This window comes from Artibeus jamaicensis, unplaced genomic scaffold (genome assembly GCF_021234435.1).
Source record: "Artibeus jamaicensis isolate MK-2021 breed Jamaican fruit bat unplaced genomic scaffold, CSHL_Jam_final contig_793, whole genome shotgun sequence".
Lineage (NCBI taxonomy): Eukaryota > Metazoa > Chordata > Mammalia > Chiroptera > Phyllostomidae > Artibeus > Artibeus jamaicensis.
The window spans coordinates 1,286,197-1,305,976 of record NW_026521975.1 but is presented as its reverse complement, the minus strand read 5'-3'; the positions used below and the strand labels follow the sequence as shown (position 1 = coordinate 1,305,976).

General features: G+C 37.9%; 1 protein-coding gene across 1 annotated transcript in view; it reads left to right on the top strand.

The window, feature by feature from the left end:
- Nucleotides 1–15,404, top strand: part of RXFP2 (relaxin family peptide receptor 2) — a 34,747-nt gene extending 19,343 nt beyond the window's left edge. Inside the window, exons 12-18 of the mRNA XM_053672838.1 lie at nucleotides 2,815–2,886; nucleotides 2,994–3,065; nucleotides 5,022–5,093; nucleotides 7,614–7,843; nucleotides 8,668–9,078; nucleotides 12,001–12,219; nucleotides 15,181–15,404. Coding sequence (XP_053528813.1) covers nucleotides 2,815–2,886; nucleotides 2,994–3,065; nucleotides 5,022–5,093; nucleotides 7,614–7,843; nucleotides 8,668–9,078; nucleotides 12,001–12,219; nucleotides 15,181–15,404 — 1,300 coding nt within the window. The remainder of the gene's footprint in view (nucleotides 1–2,814; nucleotides 2,887–2,993; nucleotides 3,066–5,021; nucleotides 5,094–7,613; nucleotides 7,844–8,667; nucleotides 9,079–12,000; nucleotides 12,220–15,180) is intronic.
- The last annotated feature ends 4,376 nt before the right edge of the window (nucleotides 15,405–19,780 follow it).

The window sequence follows — 19,780 nt, the reverse complement described above, 5'->3', positions numbered from 1 at the left end:
TAAAAATATCATTTTATTACAAAAATTAAAGGCAATTCACTCAAAAGAGCTCACTCATTTCTCACAAGTGTTCCTAGTCAGAACTTGAGGGGTAGATATGGGGTCTGGGAGAGAGGAAGAACAGCTAAGGGCAGGGCAAACAGGAGTGGGTTTATGTACAAACTTCAGAAAACAGTGATATGAAAATCCACAATCTGAAAAATTTCCTAATCTTCCTCTTATTCTATACTTTGGCAGAGCTACCTGGCACCCCCTCGAGTAAAATAGCCCAATTAAGAGACACTAACTTGCTTCTTTAAGACCATCAATAATCATGTTTTAATACACATAGCATGACAAAAGAAATTCAGAAGTTAATGAAACTAACTTGAAAAAGGCACTTACATTTCCTGAGTTTATAAAAATGTTAAATAATTTTACTGTGCCTTCACTACACCAACCCCCTCCTGGGGAGGAATAAATCCACTTCCTTGAGGCCACTGAAGTTCTTTCCCCACATAAGACTGTTCTTCCTTTTTCAGAGTAACGTTGATAACACTTTCTAGATGTACAAGATCGTTGTCACCTTGCTTTGTTGTCAGGCTCTCTCACCTGTGCTCACCAGAGGCTTTTCCTTCTGTGCCATGACCCAGGTATGCTCCTCCCATTTGGAGCACCAGATCAGATTTCCCAGCTGGCAGGACCACTACACTTGGACATCATAACGGCCCCAAAAGAGCAATCTATTAAAACCAAATTTGTACCCCTGACTAGATTGCTCAATTGGTTGAAGCATCATCCCATACACCAAAATATTGCTTGTTTGATTTCTGGTCAGGTACATACAGGAGGTAACTGATTGATGTTTTCATTTCATATCAATGTTTCTCTCTGTGTATGTCTCTCTCTCTCTCTCAAATCAATAAAAAACATAGCCTCAAGTGAGGATTAAAAAACAATTTACAAACAACCCTTACCCCACTGCCAGCTTCTTCCCCTAGACTCTTCATCTTACTGGTGTCAGCACCCTTTGTCACAGCTGGGCTCCAAGACAGGTCTTTTTTCTTCTCTCTTTAAACTTCCTGTCCTACCAGACCATAAGCCCTGTCAGTACCTTACCTTGAACCCTCATCAGCTATTCCAGGATTAAAGCATCCTGCCAGTAGCCTCCTCTGACTCCAGCTCCTCAGCCTATCTTTCATGATTCTAATTGATTTACATCATCCCATAACCCACAGCATATTATGCCACTCTCCTGCTTAATACTCCCCTGTTGCATGCTTCTTAGCAAAGTCCTTCACATAGTTCTCAAATGTTAATGTCAAAAAAAATCACAGCTTTGATTTTAAATGCATGGCTCCCTTACCCCAACCCTCCACCATGAACTTCCAATATGATAGTTCCAGACCAACACCAGGAATATGCTCTTTTTATGAGCATCCTCCTTGATTCTGATCCCTGGGCTCTACTCTTGGAAATACTGCCTAAGAAAGTACTCATGGACCTCCCATTTTGTCTCCATGTACTCTCCCAGGCCCCATCATCTCCATCCCATACTTTCTATCCTCCACTCACATTAGACCACTTGCTGACTCCAGGTGAGTTGACTCCTGAGCATCTGTTTTTCTGATCCTTTTTAAGGTAACCCTGCACTGAAAAGCTGCTCTCCTTTTGCCCCACCTATGAAAATCCTCCAGCTTTGTTCAGACACTTCCCAATTTCCCAGGCCAAGTTTGAGGACTCTTTCCTCTGCTTCATACCTGGACTTCTGTAATACCACTTGTTTCATTCTTACCTTGCTTTATAATCGAGCTGTTTGCTCTAATCTTAAGTTTCTTTAAATTATTTATTGATTGATTTTTAGAGAGAGGGAGGGAGAAAGAAAGAGAGAGGGAGAAAAAAAGCCAGTTTGTTATTCCACTTTTTAATGTATTCATTGGCTGATTCTTGTACGTGCCCTGGCCCAGGATCAAACCTGCGACATCAGTGTGGTGTATTGAGACAATACTCTAACCAGCTGAGCTACCCAGCCAGGGAAAGTTATAAGATTTTTAGAGAAAAAGCTAAATCTTAGGTATTTATAGCTCCCACATATCCATCAGCAGCTCCAAAGCATAAATGAGATCTTTTGTGTGATTCTTAGGCATTTTCACATCTGGCTCAGAAGGGTAATTTGGATTCTTAAAGATTCTTGATTCCTGCTGATCCTAACAAATCTCTTTTCCTCATTCTGCAGAAACACTTCCCTATGATCTTTCTGACTCAGATAGCCCTGTGACATTTGGTTCTGAATTCTCAATTTTTTATTTTTAAAAAGTAGCTTATAAAATAGATGGAACATACATGAACTTACCTGTTCAAGGTTACCTGGACAGAGATAGTGTACACAACAATGCTATCTTAGTTGGAATGAAAATGAATAGAAGGCATAGGTCTTGGTCACAGAAATCTTATAATATACTTAAATAAAAAAGATATCACATATATGAACCAATAGGATCACAAAACAGTGAAAGGTCCAACTGTACAAAGAGTACCTAAGACAGAGGAAATTAATGAAAGTAGATATTGAAACCAAATTGGGAATGTGTTGGAAAGGGGCTGAGAGGAAATTACAGACAGGAACTGCAAGAACAAAATGTCCTATTTCTGAAAGTGATGGAAAACATATCCCTTTGGCCAACTCACATGGCTTGGTTGTATAACAAGTTATCTGGTTGGTTAAGTTGAATCATATTTTCTATTATGTCAAATGTATAATGAAACTTGTGAGGAGAAATCACCATGTCATTTATTTCCAATGTAATTGCTTTGGATTTTCACTGTCACCAACAGGGACCTGTCTAGCAATCTGATAAAGGAGCTACCAGCCCACATTTTTAAAAACCTGAAACTTCTACAAAAACTGTAAGTTCTTTTTACTACTGTCATCAGATTTAAATGCCAACATCTTAAGCTTCCAAAGTAATAATATCCTGATGCTCCTTTCCTTCTTCTTGCCAATGGTACGAAAGGAATCTGTCGTCCAACCCTCTCTTGTATCTCCACAAGAACCAGTTTGAAAGCCTTGAACAACTTCAGTCTCTGTAAGTAAAATATGACAGAATGTTAATTATTATTTTAGTGGATGTAATTTACTTGGAAACACACCTAATTCATATGGGAAAAACTCATCTTACAGTTTTCACATAGAATTAAATTTGCAACTGTTTTGTTACTGAAACTTTGGTGAAGAACAAATTGTGGAAGACTTCCTGATTCTTCCCTTTCCTTTTCCTATAGTAATCAACTTGCTCTCAGTCTACAGAGCATGCTTGTTACTTTCAACTCAGTGTAGGAAAATATTATCATACAAAGACTATTTAGACAATTAATTTTGTTAAGTAGTTTAAACTTCCAAATATATTAGGCTGCAAATGCTGTCAACAGCTCTGCTAGTTATCCTTTGTTTTTTCAGAGAAGATATACTCCACTACCCAGTATCAACCTAAAGCCTTTCTTTGTTTAATTCCAAAGACTGAGACTTAATGTCACTTTTTATTCTTGCTACATAGCTTTCTATTGAAAATAAATGCAAGATGTAAGTTCTCTCTCAACAGCTGGTAGTTAGCATCCACTGTTGTAAAGGACTCAGTTGTTGCTCTCAAGAAACTAGAATATTAAAAACCAAAAAATATAAATAATACATAGTTTTTAAACATATGAATAGATAAAATGTGGACAAAATGACTCTTTCCTTCACTCACCACATACTGAATTCTGAGAGACAAAACATTAAGTTATCATGTTATACCTTTCTGAAAAGTCAAAGTCATAACTGTTTACTCTAAGCTTTTCTTTTTAAATTTCTTTCTCTGTTGCCTCATGTATTTTTTCTAAACATTCATTTACATATTTATTTCACATTTATTGACCACTGTCTTAGACACTCAGGATATAGTGTCTATGGAAACTTTCCACTCTTTTGGAAACTATAGGCTATTAGTCAAATAATCACACAATCTACGAAAAGCTAAATCTGTAAATAAATTCAGGAGAAAGCTAGAGAGCAAAAGAAAAACAAGGAGGGGAAATCCTTTTAAAAGGACTCCAGCATTTCCTCTAGGAGGGTCCCTGTGAGGACGCAGTAGCAGCATCTCCCCTCTGAGCTTTGTTTCTGACAACCAAAAAGCAAGGTGGTTTCTCTGTGAAGGACTCACCAGGCAAAGGGAAACTCAGGACCATGTCAAGAAATCTTTATTCAGGTTAGTCAAAAAGACATGGAGTAAGAATCAAACACCTTTTCACAGTAAACTTTAAAAGTAAGGTTTCTGTCATTTTAGATTGCCCTCTCTGCATTCATAGTTCCCGAGAACTGGCATACTCCATTTATTCATGCTACCCTAAAAATGAATTAATGGGTTCCTTGGAGACCTCTTTAGGTCTCCAAAGGAGGTCTCCAAAGAACCCATATTTGAAGAAGCATGTAGATAAGTGATGAGTAGATGGGTTACCATTGCAGCCCTCCAAGTATAGCTTCTGGTGCTAGAAGAATAAAAAGATGCTTTCCATGGTTGTCTTAGAAAACAGTTGTCCTGAATTGGGGCTCTTTTTCTTGCTTCCCTGGTTTTCCCCATAAAGACTCATAGGCCAGGAAAAATGACTGTATTAAAATTCAGATTCTCACAAACTCACTTAGTGATGCTCTCTGGTTAGCAGCTCCTGTCAGAAACCTTCTAACTCACATGCTGTGGTTTCTAAAATCAGACTATCAAGCCAAGTTCATAATTGCACAAATCACCACTGCTGTTTTAAACCAAAGAAACAAATGACAGTGCTATATTAGTAATATAATTCTGCATAGAAAGGGAAAAAAGAGCTCCAATGTACAGGAGGCAGAAAGAGAAGTGGCAATTTCCTGAGATAGCTTGCTGTAAAATTCTCATCCTACTTTAAATTGGTAACATAAGGTTTTGAAGGGTGATATTTACAAAGTGACAAAGAATTCAATTACTAAAAAGTAAAACCCTATAAACATAAAACCTGTTGTTCCTGTTTTCTAGAGACCTGGAAAGGATAGAGATTCCAAATATAAACACACACATGTTTCAGCCCATGAGGAATCTTTCTCACATGTATGTATGTACAAAAGAACAGAGAAGACTGCATGATGGAATGCCACAGATATTCTAGTGCAGACTCTCATGTGTCACTGCAATGTGTTTTTGTGCAAGAAAACTCTTTTTATTGAGAACTTTTTAATTTTGTCACCTTTGGTCCCTGTTCAAATAGAATTCAATATTTGATGTGCCGACATGAATGACACGTCCCTCTGGAAATACGCTGTTTATCCAATTGAGGCCCAATAAGAGATCAGGGTACCAAAATGCCACACATTACACGAGATGAAGTCATTGGCTCAGTGGTACTCAGGAGACCTGGGAACATTAATTCACCTCTCATGAATGAGCAGTTGGCTGCTCTAAGATTTGAGCCCTTAGGAAGAAAGGTGCTTATATAAATTCCAGGTGTTGTTACTGTTACTAAGTGCACTTCAGAATGGAGGTAATTAATCTTTGTAGTAGTTTTTGATAAGTCACTTGAATATATTTGACTAAAGTGCACTGTGTAAGTTGTGTTAATATATGTGTTTATGACATGATTATTTCTTTATCAACTGTGTAATTTATGTATTCATGATTTCAAAAATTAACCATTGTTATCCACAACAATAGGGAGAATTCGAAGTAAGCTTACAAGCTGGGTGCAGCGAGTGGCTGAAATGGTTGGTGTGAAGGTGCTCTTTTGGGGAAACATTTTCTCTGTGTTTGTGACATAGGTGTAATTACTAAAGGACAAGTGATCAATGCATGCTCATGTGGTTTTCACAACTTTTCTTTCTGTGGCACCAGTAGATAAATATTGAAGGAGGATCTCATTTCCTTGTTACAGGCAGAAGTGAGGTGTTAGAATAGAGAAATTCAACCCCTTTAGAACTCAATAGAGAACATTAGTTTGAGGTCAGAAGGACCCAACAAACAGAAAATATGTTAACTTGAGTTCCTAGAAAGTGGCTGAGTTCTTCTTTCATTTTCCCTATTCACACTTTCGGAAACACTCTACCACCCCAACCTTTCCACCTGCCAACCAGTGCCACAGTGGGAGGAGAGGCCAAACCACTGAGAGACCCTAGCTGGCTCTACCAGAAGACAGTGGACATAATTCCTGAAATAACCAAGAGGTCAAGCGTGTGTCTGGGACTCCAGGGAAGGAGGGGAAAACGAGAGAATTATATGTCAAGTTCCTTTAATTGGGTAGATGATATGGGAAAACTAGACTGTAAGCTGCATAGGGCAGGGATTGCCTCCAACTTTTCTATTTGACATCCCAGTACTAAATTATGCACCCTTCATTTGCTTGTCTAAGAAGTGTTTGCTGAGTACTTGCCATGTGCTAGGTACTGTTCCAAATCTGAGCGCACAGGATGACCAGGAGAGAGAAGTGTCTGCCCCATGGAGCTTTCATGTGACTTTCAGAACCAGAAAGCAAACATGTAAACAAACAAATAGTTAATAAATGCTATAAAAACAAGTACAGCCAGATGAAGAGATTGAGGGATGGTTCACAGAGAAGTCAGAATGATGTGACATTCTAGCAAACCTTAATGGAGAGAGAGAGAAGCCTTGAGTATCAGAGGGAAGAGGGAAGAATCTTCCAAGCAGAGGGGAAAGCAAAAGCACCATACTGAGGAAGGGGTGAACTGGCTAGTATGAGGATTAGAAGAAGGCCAGTGTGTCTGGGTGGAATGAGGCAGGAAGTGGAGGAAGTAAGCAGGATCTGGGGGGCCAGGGGTCTCATCTTGTGAGGCTTGAAAGTCAAGCTTTTTTTTTTTAACTTGCTGGTCTACCAACTGGATGGGGAGGGAAACAAAAATAATTAGAAGAAAAGAGATGAACTAAAAGAGGTGGTAAAAATACAAAAACAGAAAGAGTCTTATGGGAGGAAATCCTAAACATACAGGTCTGAAAAATGGCAATAAGCCAGACAACCTTCCCCGTTCAAATGCTTGACCATTCCATATACCTGGGTCATAATTAGAAATAAAGTTTTTCTGGTCTCTGGGAAGAAATTATGTTTCAGACAGCTGCTTTTCCTCCTGGCTTCAGTGAGACTGAGTTTTTCTAGTCTCAAAAATGCTTTTTTCCTGCCAGGAATAATGAGGCAAGCTTAAGTGAGTATACTTAGAACTATGTATAAGACAGGAATGTTTTCATTGAGCTACCATAGGTCCTTTGCATCCCAAATTCAAGCCCCTGAATGTTTGCTCAAGATCAACTTAACCAAGACAATGTACTTTTTACAGCACCCTAGAGAACAATTCCACATGATGGGGACTTCGCGTTCTCCTATCCTCCCCTGACTCACTTCACACAAGCCACACATTTCTATGTTCTTCAGGTTTATTTTTAAAAGAAGCACCCTGCCTAGAGTAACATATTTCATGAAGAACTCTTAAGTTACATAATGTTTGTTATACAAAAACAAGCAGAACTAGTGAAGTTGCATGCCTAAGAGAGCTACAGCCCTGATGGGATTGCAGCTGTGGTTTCTGTGTCATTACTGCAAAGTGACTCTGTTTTTCCTTTTGACTTTAGTTATTTCAAAAACTTTCGATACTGCTCCTATGCTCCCCATGTACGAATATGTATGCCCTTGACTGACGGCATTTCTTCATTTGAGGACCTCTTGGCTAACAATATCCTCAGAATATGTGTCTGGGTTATAGCTTTCATAACCTGCTTTGGAAATCTTTTTGTCATTGGCATGAGATCTTTCATTAAAGCTGAAAACTTGACTCACGCTATGTCCATCAAAATCCTTTGTTGTAAGTATGTTTTCTATCTACACATATCTAGGATATATTCTGTGAGCTATAAACTAGATATATGCTGGCCTCCAACCAATGGTGTTTAATATAAATTATATATGTCAGGCAACTTTTTAAAAAAGTATGATGGGCCCTGGCTGGTGTAGCTCAGTGGATTGAGTGTGGGCCTGTGAACCAGAGGATCATGGTTCGATTCCCAGTCAGGGCACATGCCTGGGTTGCAGGCCAGTTCCCAGCAGGGGATGCTCGAGGGACAACCATACATTGATTGATATTGTCTCCCTCTCTCCTTCTCTTCTCCTCTAAAGATAAATAAATAATTTTTTAAAAGTATGATGGTGCTATTATCTATGATTGCTCTGTTGTAAATTGTATGAGTTTTCAGGAATCTAGTACGCACCCCTGGGGATGTCTTGGAAATGGGGTAACAGGAAGCCAAAGAGTCAAGGGATGGATTCTGGAGGACAGGTTGTGAGTTATAAAATTAAACTTTGTTTAACCCTCAATTATAGTAACATCCATGCTACTCAAACCCAGAAAATTATACTTTTTATTAAGTATGTAAATACTACTTGTTTACTGTTTAAAATCAAGCTGCCTCTAATTACCCCCAAAACCTTTTTTCTTACATTATAAAACTAAGATGCAGTGTGGTACTTAGAAACAGTGCATTCATTCTTCAACTCCCATGGCTTCTGAGTACTGCTGTAGTACTGTGTTTATATTAGTTCACTTAATATAGGATAAGGAAGTAGGCCTAATCAGAAAACAAAAACAAATGCTGGGAACTACTTACATACCCTATATCCATTCCTTAACAGGTGCAGACTGTCTTATGGGTGTTTACTTGTTCTTCATTGGCTTTTTTGATATAAAATATCGTGGGCAGTACCAGAAGTATGCATTGCTATGGATGGAGAGTTTCCCATGCCACCTCATGGGGGTCCTGGCCATGCTGTCCACAGAAGTCTCTGTCCTGCTGCTGACGTACTTGACTTTGGAGAAGCTCCTGGTCATTGTCTTTCCCTTCAGTAATATTCGTCCTGGAAAACGGCAGACCTCTGTCATCCTCATTGGCATCTGGATTGTGGGATTTGTAATAGCTGTGATTCCATTTTCAAACAAGGATTATTTTGGAAACTTTTATGGAAAAAATGGAGTATGTTTTCCACTTTATTATGACCAAAGTGAAGATATTGGAAGTGAAGGATATTCTCTTGGAATTTTCCTAGGTAAATTATATTTTTTATTCACCGGACAAGTATAATTTTGATAGAAATGCCATAAATTTTGGCAAAGTAATTTTTATTCATCTCAGAAAGTAAACAAATATAGATAAGTCTGTGTTCCTTTTTTTTAAAAGTCCTTGTTGTGTATTTACAGAATTTTTATTAAACTTTTTGTTATAGAGATTTAACATAAAAAGCATACTGTCAATATTTCATGATTTACTATATGTCACACCTTTGATTTCATATTCATACATAGTGACTATAAGCTAGAGGAAATCTAGGTCACTTAGTTGTTCTCTCACACTACCAAGTTACTTGAATTTATTTTTTTACAGTCTAGATATGATTAAATAAATAACAATATAAAATTCTGAAAACTCACTTACAGGAGATTATCTGAGTGGAAATTCCAGGAAGGTTATCGTCTTTGGTAAATGCTTCTCCAAAGTTAACAATGTAAGGGCACCATAAAACTCTTCAATCCCCACTATTTTTTAACAAAATAAGACCATGTCCTCTCTGTTACAAATGAAGGTGAAACTTAGCCCTTTAAGGTTAAAAGCCCTTTTCATCATCTAATAGGTATCTCACTTGTTTAAAATTAAGGACATTCCCTGTCCTCTCTTTATGAAAGTATTATCATTCAAGTTCCTCTTCTTATCTTTTTCTCCCATCTAACTGGTAAATAAGCCTATTTTTATTTTTCACAAATATTTTTTATCCAAATATGCCTCCCCTTTCCATTTCTTCTGGACTCTCAACACACTTCTAATACCTTCCTTTAAAAACCTTACTAACTAAACCCTGAGTTACATTAGCCCTGACTGGTCTTTTGTCCTCTGGGCCCCTCTCTCCTATTCATGTGGTACCTACCACTGCCATAAACTCCCTGAGGACTGAAGGAACTATGCTTCCCTTTACTCAGAGACCTTCAATGACACCTTGAAACTACTAAGGTCAAGTTTAAATTAGTTGCTGAAAGTCCATCACAAAATGGCCCTAGCCATTGTCTCCAGCTCTTTTTCACCATTCCTTCTCTTCTTCTTCTGAAAAATAAAAACCCTATATGCCAAATTTTAATAACACTCCTCACATACTATCCTATTTTATAGCTATTTTTATTAATATGTCCTTCCTAGGATATTGTAAGCTGTTCCTAGCACAGGTGCACTTCATAGAGAGCTTCCTTCATGAACACCAGACTATGTTATGTTACTTTATATTGCATTACTTTATATTGCATTATATTCATTAATTCAACATGAATTTATGAAGCACTTATCATAGGCCAAGCACTACTGCAGGTACTGGAGATACAGCAGATTTTCCTCATAGACCTGCAGTCGGAAAGCGGGATGAGGAGAAGTAGACACATCCTTATGTCGCAGGCTGAAGAAGACACATCCTTACGTCTACTCCTGTACAACATGTTCTAGGAGGCTTCCTAGTGAAATGAATCCAAACTGAGGCCCTCAGGGAGAGGAGGCATTAGCTAAGTGCAGCAGAGGTTGTGTTCAGGAGAAGGCAGAGGACTTAGAGGCCCAAAGCCAGGGAATAGGCCCAGATGAAGGGTGAAAGAAGTTACGGTGTGAGAAGTTAAGGGGTGGGAATCAGCTAAAAGAGTTTTTTTATCTCTTGTTTTTTTCATCTATTCTGGATAGATAAAAAGATTCTCTCCTTTCTCTCAGAGAAGTCCTCTCTCTGTCTCCTTTTCTCTCTCTGAGGAGTCCAACTCTCTGCTTAAAGAATATAAGAACATACAATTTTAATTTTTTTTACATTTTAGAATAAATCAAGTTTAGAAAAGAGTTGCAAGGATAGCACAATTTCTCTATACCCATCACCCAGACCCCCCTGCTGTTAATATCTCACATTTTTATTGTGCCTTCAGAAGATATACTTTGATCCTTCCTGTAGGTCTGTTTTTAAAACTTGTACCAGAGGATCATCTTAACAGTCATTTTATTTTATTCTCAACTTTATGACAAGAGACCTAATATAAATCAATCTTTAACAAAATCTTGTATGGTTTTATATTGAGATTCCATAAAAATGAAAAATTTTAAGTGAAAACAACAGAATACCTTGAATTTATAATATTTTCCTCTAGACTTCACCAGTCTTACATACAGTCGAAGTCAAATGAACATTTTTAACAACTTTAGTATTATGTGAAAATTTTATGTTCATCATAAGGTATAATATGATCACTCTTGGGATTTTTATTATAGCAATAATATGACAAAGTGAGTAAAAAGTCAGTGTTACAGGATGATGTTAAGTGAGAACCTTCTGAATATATTTAACTCTAAGAGAGTAATTCATACAGTTAAATTTTAAATTTTTTTCTTGCTTTTGTCCTAAAACAATTATACAAGGTTTTGAATTTTAGTTTAAATGACTATAAGCAATCTAAAAAAACCAAAAATATATTTTTGTTTTATGTATTATTGATATTTAATTCCAAAAAATGAAGAATAATGTTTCTGAAGTTTAAGCTATTATCTTCTTGATATTCCTAGGTTATCTCATTTATTTTTATAATATAAAGGAATGAGGTCATACTTATTTTTTAAGATGTACATATGATTACCATAATCCCTTAAAGCTTTGAATTAACAGAGAGATAAAAACAAAAGTAGTTCTTTTTCATGCTTTAAAAAACTAAAATTTACCTCATGATACCCAAATACGAATTTCAGAAGTCTAGAATTCTTTCTGCTCTGGCAAACCTTATTCCTTCAGCTTATTCAAGCTTATACCCTTGAACTCAGGATTTGGCTGGGTAGCACTGAGCTGATACAAAATAGTGCTTCTTGGAGGTTCAGGGTAACACGTACCACATTAGACATCTCAGTAACATAGTATTTTCACTGCTGACGTGTGCTCGTGAGATGTTAAAAGCTGTGCTTTTTCCAACAGGTGTGAACTTGCTGGCTTTCCTCATCATTGTCTTTTCCTATGGTGTTATGTTCTGTTCCATTAAAAAAACAGCCTTGCAGACTACAAAAGTGAGGCATCGCATTGGAAGAGAGGTGGCTGTTGCAAACCGTTTCTTTTTTATCGTGTTCTCTGATGCCATCTGCTGGATTCCCGTGTTTGTAATTAAAATTCTTTCCCTCTTCCAAGTGGAAATACCAGGTCTGTCCCTTCTCTTATTCCCAAATACACGGTGCCTTCTCTTTTTTTATTGGTATTCTTACAGTTGTCCCACCGTTTCCCCCTTTGCCCTCCTCCACCCAGCCCACCCCTTGCTCCCACCGTCCATCCCCACACCATTGTCCATGACCGTGGCTCACTCATACATGTTCTTTGACATGTTCCCCTTCTTTTGACAATTATCTTCCTTCCCCTCCCCTCTGGCTTCCATCAGTCTGTTCCCTGTTTCCATGTCTCTGGTTCTACTTGGCTCATTAGTTTATTTTGTTCGTTAGATTCCTCTTATAAGTGAGATCATATGGTATTTATCTTTCACCGCCTGGATTATTTCACTTAGCATAATGCTCTCCAGTTCCATCCATGCTGTTGCAAAGGGTAGGAGCTCCTTCTTTCATTCTGCTTCATAGTATTCCATTGTGTACATGAACCAATGTTTTTTTAGTCCCCATAGACATATGAAAATGTGTCTATGCCCTTTGTTTAAAGAGGTCAGAACACAGTGCCTTACAATTCCCCATAAATGCCTACAACTTCAATATAAACAGTTATTAGTTCCCTCAGTGTTTTATACTCAGTATTCTAACACAGCAACTGGGCAGTGGTGTGATCTAAAAAGAATAATAAAAAAAAACAAGAGTAAGAGAAAAAGTCTTACTGTCTTGCCTCTACCTAAGCAAGATAAATGTTCTTAACCAAGAGTACATGTGAAAAATCAAAATATTCATGCCCAGTTTCTACCTCAGGCCTCTGAATTTAATCCATAAAGGCTAAGGCCTCTACAGGGGTGTTTTGGAAAAGGCTCCTGTTATTCCTAGGCACATGTACCTTACTAAGAACCATGGGTCTGTGGCATGGTCCTGGCCAAATGATCCTCACACTAGGCTCTTCAGAACATTAGGTGCTCCACAGAAGGTGCCTCAGCCAAGAGGCCAGGGTCCCTGTTCACTCTCCTACTTGAATCAGAAAAAATAACCTGTCATTAGTTATGATTGTACTTGAATCCTTTTCTGAGACCTAGAAGTCTTACCCATTTAGGGGCCACCCAGGGCTTTAGCCTGACTCACTGAAACAGTTTTGATATCATATTCAATTCATTGTTTCAGGCTTCTGCAAATCTACCAGGGAAATTTATCCAGGGAAGAAAGCATGGGAAGCCCTCATTAAAACAGTGATAACTGTACAAGTAACATCTAAGTCCCTCTGGTTTGTGCACAGAGTTTTGAGAGACCTTGCCTGCCTGCCATCCACAGAATCCCCTCAACCTATTAGTTGAGTTAATCTAACAGCAAGGCATAGACGCCCCTCCTGCCAGGGGAGATGTAAAAGTGAAGATAAGGGGTGAGGAATGGGTAGCTTTACTGGTGGCAAGAGCAAAGCCATAAGAATATGTGAGATCACTCAGGGAAAGTCAGTTGTTATGCAGAAAGCAGCGTTAATTACTGGTGACAGATGGGGACTTTGGTGAACAGTCTCTAGTATACCACAACTTCCCAAATATTTCAATTCCTATGTCCTAACATTTCAAATTAAACGAGACTGAAGTGTCTTTTGGTTTCTGTTGCTCATGGAATAAAGTCCCAATGCTGGATGTAGCAGTAAGACCAAAGGCTTGACTTGGAGTGGTGAACACAAAATGCAATATACAGATAATGTATTATACAATTGAACACCTAAGAACTATCTAATCTTATTAACAAATGTTACCCCAAAAATTCAATTAAAAATGTTTTTATTCCTCCTGCTCCACCTTCATATATTCTGTGATCCAGGCCCATTAGAATTATTGAACTTTTTTTTCTGAACTTCTTTTAAGTCTTGCCTTTGCTGAAGCTGTTCCCTCCATCTGGATTATACTTTCAACCTGTAAGCTTCTAGCCTATGAAACATCCTCCCTTTCATCCCTTTTCATCCTCCAAGGTTTAAGCCAAGCACTCCTCCTTCCATACTACCATTCCATACCTCTCCCAACCCATTCCCATCCAACTCCACTGATGAAATATTCATTCAGTTTTGTTTGTAGTTCACTTATTGGCCTCATATTAACTGTCTCATGTCAGCGTTAGTTTTTAATGTATCTATGAGTACAGACTATGCCTTATATCTTTCCACAGTATTTTAACACAATATTATTACATAAATGCTTTTTCTTAAAGTTTTTTTTATTCATTTACTTGAGAGAAGAGAGAGGAAGAGAGAGAGAGGTGAGGAGGAACATCAATTTCTTGTCCCACTTATTTATGCACTCACTGGCTGTTTCTTGTATGTGCCTTGACTGAGGATGGAACCCCAAAACTTGGGGTACAAGAATGATGCCCTAACCAACCAAGCTACTCAGCCAGGACAAATACATGTTTTTTCAACTAAAGATGCTCAGCTAATCCAAAGTGTCTCCTCACAAAGAACCCTTTGTGGCATCTTTTCCTAGTATATTCTACTAGAATTTGTAAAGCTTCACACAGAAGGAATGCATTAAGTTTGGAAATGTACTGGCTTTTCTTCTTCAAACTGTCAGAATCCCTTCTGAATAGGACAGCCAAAACATGAAGGCAATAAGCCCTCCAGAACTTAAGATCAAAGTTCATCTGACCCTGGACAAGAAGTTTCCTGAATGCTGTTTACTAATTAAGCATTTATTTCTTCATGTTCTTGTTTTTCTATAAAGAAAAACATATTATACATCAATTTATAATTTATGAAATGTTTTTACATATTTCTTCTCCTCATTTAGCTTCACAACAGCCTACAAAGTAGTTATTAAAATTCAGAAAAGTTAAATGATATAACCTCACTTTTATGGCTCCTACACTCTTCCAGCAGAGATTTTAATACAGTGAGAGAAAACATAAGTGAATGAGGCAGCCCACTCGAAAATAGCATGCACTACAAATGTTAGGAAAATATTATGAAACATGTCTCTTTTTCACACTTTGTTTCTTTTCCCAGACACAATCACTTCCTGGGTAGTCATTTTTTTCCTGCCAGTGAACAGCGCCTTGAACCCAATCCTCTTCACACTCACAACCAGCGTCTTCAAGGACAAGTTGAAAGAGCTGCTACACAGGCATCAGAGAAAATCAATTTTCCAAATGAAAAAAAAAAGTTTATCTACATCCATTGTGTGGGCAGATGACTACTCTTCTGTTAAACTTGGGGTTTTGAACAAATAACATTTGGGAACAGTATAACAAAACCAATGTCCTAGTAATGGTTGGGTATCATTGGTAATGGATGGGGATCACTGGACTTCCAATGAACTACCTGTTACAAAGTGCTGCACTTGGAAGATGCAATGCTTTTCATCTTCACCAATGGTAGACCTTCCTGCATGGAGAACACAGCAAAATGGCTTCTGGTGCTGCAGTCCAATGCTGGCCATGCTACTTACCAGCTATGGTGAGAACTGAATCTATGATTTCCTCTCACCCTTACAATCCTGAAGTGCGAAATGAATCTATGTACAAAAGGTCAATGTACAGCTGGTCTCCACCTGGTCAATACTACAAAGCTACCAGTGAATGCCCACATGTTGGTACTGCATGGTTTGCTTTTAAATTGAGTCACACTGTCCATAAAATAAAAATATTGATGACATCTGATTCCAGTGTGGCCCAAGTAACATAAGCCTAACATGCTTTTGCAATGAAATCATCAGCTTACTACTGAATGATAGCAAAGGATTTCTGAGATGTTCATCCACCTCAAGTCCTGCCCTATGGAGGCTGGTACAGTAGCAACTTTGAAAAAAATCCTCATGTAAGTTTACCACGTCGAATGTGTGACCAGAGAGGCACATTGACAAAGCCTAGTGCCATTTACTTTCTTGGCTTTTATCTGATGTCAGAATTGCTGAGATCTCAAACAAGATGTTTTTCCCAAGTTTGTCCAGGCCAAAGAGGAAAATTGGTCACTTCAACCACCCAAAACTACATTTAAAAAATATTTTATTTATTTATTTTTAGAGAGAGGGGACAGGAAGGAGAAAGAGTGGGAGGGAAACATCAATGTGTAATTGCCTCTCACATGGCCCCTACTGGGGACCTGGCCTGCAACTCAGATATGTGCCCAAACTGGGAATCAAACTGGCAACCCTTTGCTTCACAGGCTTGTGCTCAATTCACTGAGCTACACCAGCCAGGGCTCAAAACTACATTTTACTATTATTTAAAATATAATTTCTTTGTAGCAGCATCTCTATTGCTGGCAAGTTCTGCCTTCATAGAAGACATGAGAGATATTAAAAAGGATATTTAAGAATAGTGGTTTGATGGGACCATTTGCTCACCCAGATAAATTTCCATCATTTTAAACAAAAAGGCCAATAAGTTTGGATTTGTTTTTGAAAATGAAAAGTACTTTTGAAGGCCTGAACATGTTTTTATGAAAGTTTATATGTGAAAAAAGTCAGATAAATAAAATTATATTTCACATTTGTCTCTATATTATTTTAAATTTAACAAAGGCCACAGAGAGTTTATTAACTGTTACTCGTGTTTCTACTGTATATAATAATTAGGAAGCGCCCTCAGAACTTACACTTTTGACATTTTTCTTTCTCTTCCTCCTTTTCCACAGCTTCAGTTCACTGTTTACTTCATTCTGAGTTTCTTTAATCAGATGAAATGAAAATAGCTGACTGAGAACACTAGTATTTCATATTACATGGGATGCCTCTCATTCAGTTGCATCCAGGAAAGGAAAAATTTCAGAGTTTATGTACCACACTTGTTTTGGCAATTCACCTGTTACTGCCTAATATTAACTAAAACTGTCATGTGAGTCTTTTTATTTTGATCAAGTGAGATATTTCTTACATCAGTGACATCTTCCCCTTAGGATTTTACAAACATTCCTACCCACTGACTAGGCTGCCCTTGTCCCTGTGGTTTCAAACTTTTGTTCATCTCTTCTTTTCACTATGGTTGGTAACTTCCCAACATGTATTTTCTATTCATGGACATTTTATTAAATGTCCTTTGCAAGTCTTTGATCATAACATTTAATTCCTTATATATATCTCAGAAACAGGGGCCATAAATAAGAAATAGATCCCAAACATCGGTATTTCAATCTTAGCACAAATGAGTGCCTCCATTCTTAAGGAGTACCAAGCATGGACCACACACTAAGCCTCTAGACATGAGGTCTGTGCTCTCCCTGTGGAGGAGAGAATATGAGGAAGGGTCCAAGGCCAGATATGTCAGGAAAGTGGCAGCAGATGTGACAGAAAATGGAAACTATATACTGGTCAGTGCCATGCCAAGAAATGATATGAGGTTAAATTCTAATAGCTTGGTGATTTTCATCTTATTCTGAACTGCTGTATACAAACAAAGCCATAAGAAACATGTTGGATTTTTAGCAAATAATAGTCTTTTATCTGGATTAAGAACATTTGTGTTAGGTTAGAAGTGTTTTCTAAACCCAAGATTTCTGTGTGATGATGAAAATACCACCTCTGTTCATGAACCTTTGTTCATTTTCCACAACACTAGAAACATCAATTAAACATCCCTTCAGGATTTAAGAAGCCTCAGCTGGTGTCATGTCTGAGCATGACAGAGGAGTGAGGGGGCAAATTACCTGGTCTGTACCCCACCTGGCATCTTTGTATGATTGAGACCTTGTCTTGAAAAAAAAAGAAAAGATATTCTAAAAAACAATATGGAGCTTTGGACAAAGTTACAAAAAGAGAATATGTGGTTTATCTATATTAGACATAGCTGAGCTTATTTACATCACTTTGTTTCATTCTTAAGGTTAATTTCTAATTAAAATTAAATTAGAAACTGCATTTATGACCCATGCAGTTGCAACCAGGGCCTTTAAATAAAATTATGAGCTTTTTTATGCAGAGAGCATCTCACCTTCCCTCACTGCCCTCTTGCACCTCAACTCTGCAGCTCTATCCACTTAGTGTCAATAGCATCAGGGAGCCACAGAAACAGATATGTGTGGTGGCAGATAAAGTCAATATTGGTTTGTACTCATGCTGCATTTTCAAAAATTTCTTTCACACAGATGTCTCTTTACTCTGGTTTTCCACTCTCAAATCCATAACCAACATACAGACCCAGAGAATGTATATGATAGAGAGAAATGGTAAAGTGTCACCAATCATATTCATCCCCTTTTATATAGGCTCCAAGGGGGTTTGAATGGAGCATATCTTCCAAAATTAATAAAACATATATGTGAGATAGATTTTTCAGTTTCTGTAGCATAGCTTAAATGGCAAATGAGGTTTGTCCAGAAAGTACCCAGCCACGTGCTATGAAAATTAGAGACATTTAGTGAAGAACATACAAGAGACATTGCACATAGAACAATAACACCTCAGTCCCCTTCAAAGTAGGGGACCTTGGGACTTCACACAGTTCTCCCAGTCACCATCAGCTGCCCTGTCATATTTCCTGAATCTCACCAATGGTCTGAAATCTATTCCCTTTCAAAGGTGATTTTAGTTTGGAGAAAAGCCAAAAGTCACAAGGCACCAAATCCAGGCTGTAGCAGGGCTGAGTCACCTGGGTGATTTGATGTTTCACAAAAAAAAAACTCTGCATGAGATGTGATTCATGAATGGGCATGTTGTTGTAATGAAGCTGCCAATCATCAGTTGCCCATAACTGTGGCCTTCTGAGTCATCTGAATAGTTTCCATGGAAGAATGTTCAAGCTTAAGTAAAATTTGGTACAGATTCATTCCTCTACTCACTCAGTCATTTTGAATGTGACAGCCACACAGAACACATACTCACTCAATGGCATCGACTGACCCCCTCATTGACTACTGTGGTGAAGTCATCATTGTTCACACATGCACATTCCAGTCCACTCTCCTTGGCTTCCAGGTTACATCAATGTCATGCAAACCATTCTCGTTATATAAGCAATGGCTGGACTTTTTCCAGACAAACCTTGTATAGTTGTATTTAGTAAACAGTCTTAGGCAACCTTACTCAAGAAACAAAGTATCAAAAATAAGTATTTGTGATTTTTTAAAAAAATTCTATTTATTTACTTTTGGAGGGGGGAAGAGAGGGAGAAAGAAGAAGAGAAACATCAATGTGTGGTTGCCTCTTGTGTGGCCCCTGCTGGGGACCTAGCTTGCAACCCTGCTGTGTGCCCTGGGTGGGAGTTGAACCAGTGACCCTTTGGTTCACAAGCCGGTGCTCAATCCACTGAGCCACACCAGCCAGGGCATATTTGTGTTTTTATTGTTCCTTCTCCTGGTAAATAAGAAAGAGTGATTACAAAGATCTTTCTTTGTATTTGTTTATACATTTATGCATTGATATGTCAGTTGACTGATATTCTGTTTATGGAAGATGCATATTTAATAATGATAATGTTTGTTTCTGTGCTAGGAAAATGAAATGAAATTAGACTACTCTCCTTTTAAATTGTTTTTCAGTAGGAGATCTCAAAATCCTTGAGAAATACTTCCTAAAGCCCTGGAAGCTGATTGAAACCTACTACTCAAAAGTATTTCATTATCATAGTCTCCAAGTAATTTTCTGGGTGACATCATGGGAGAAGTAAATTAT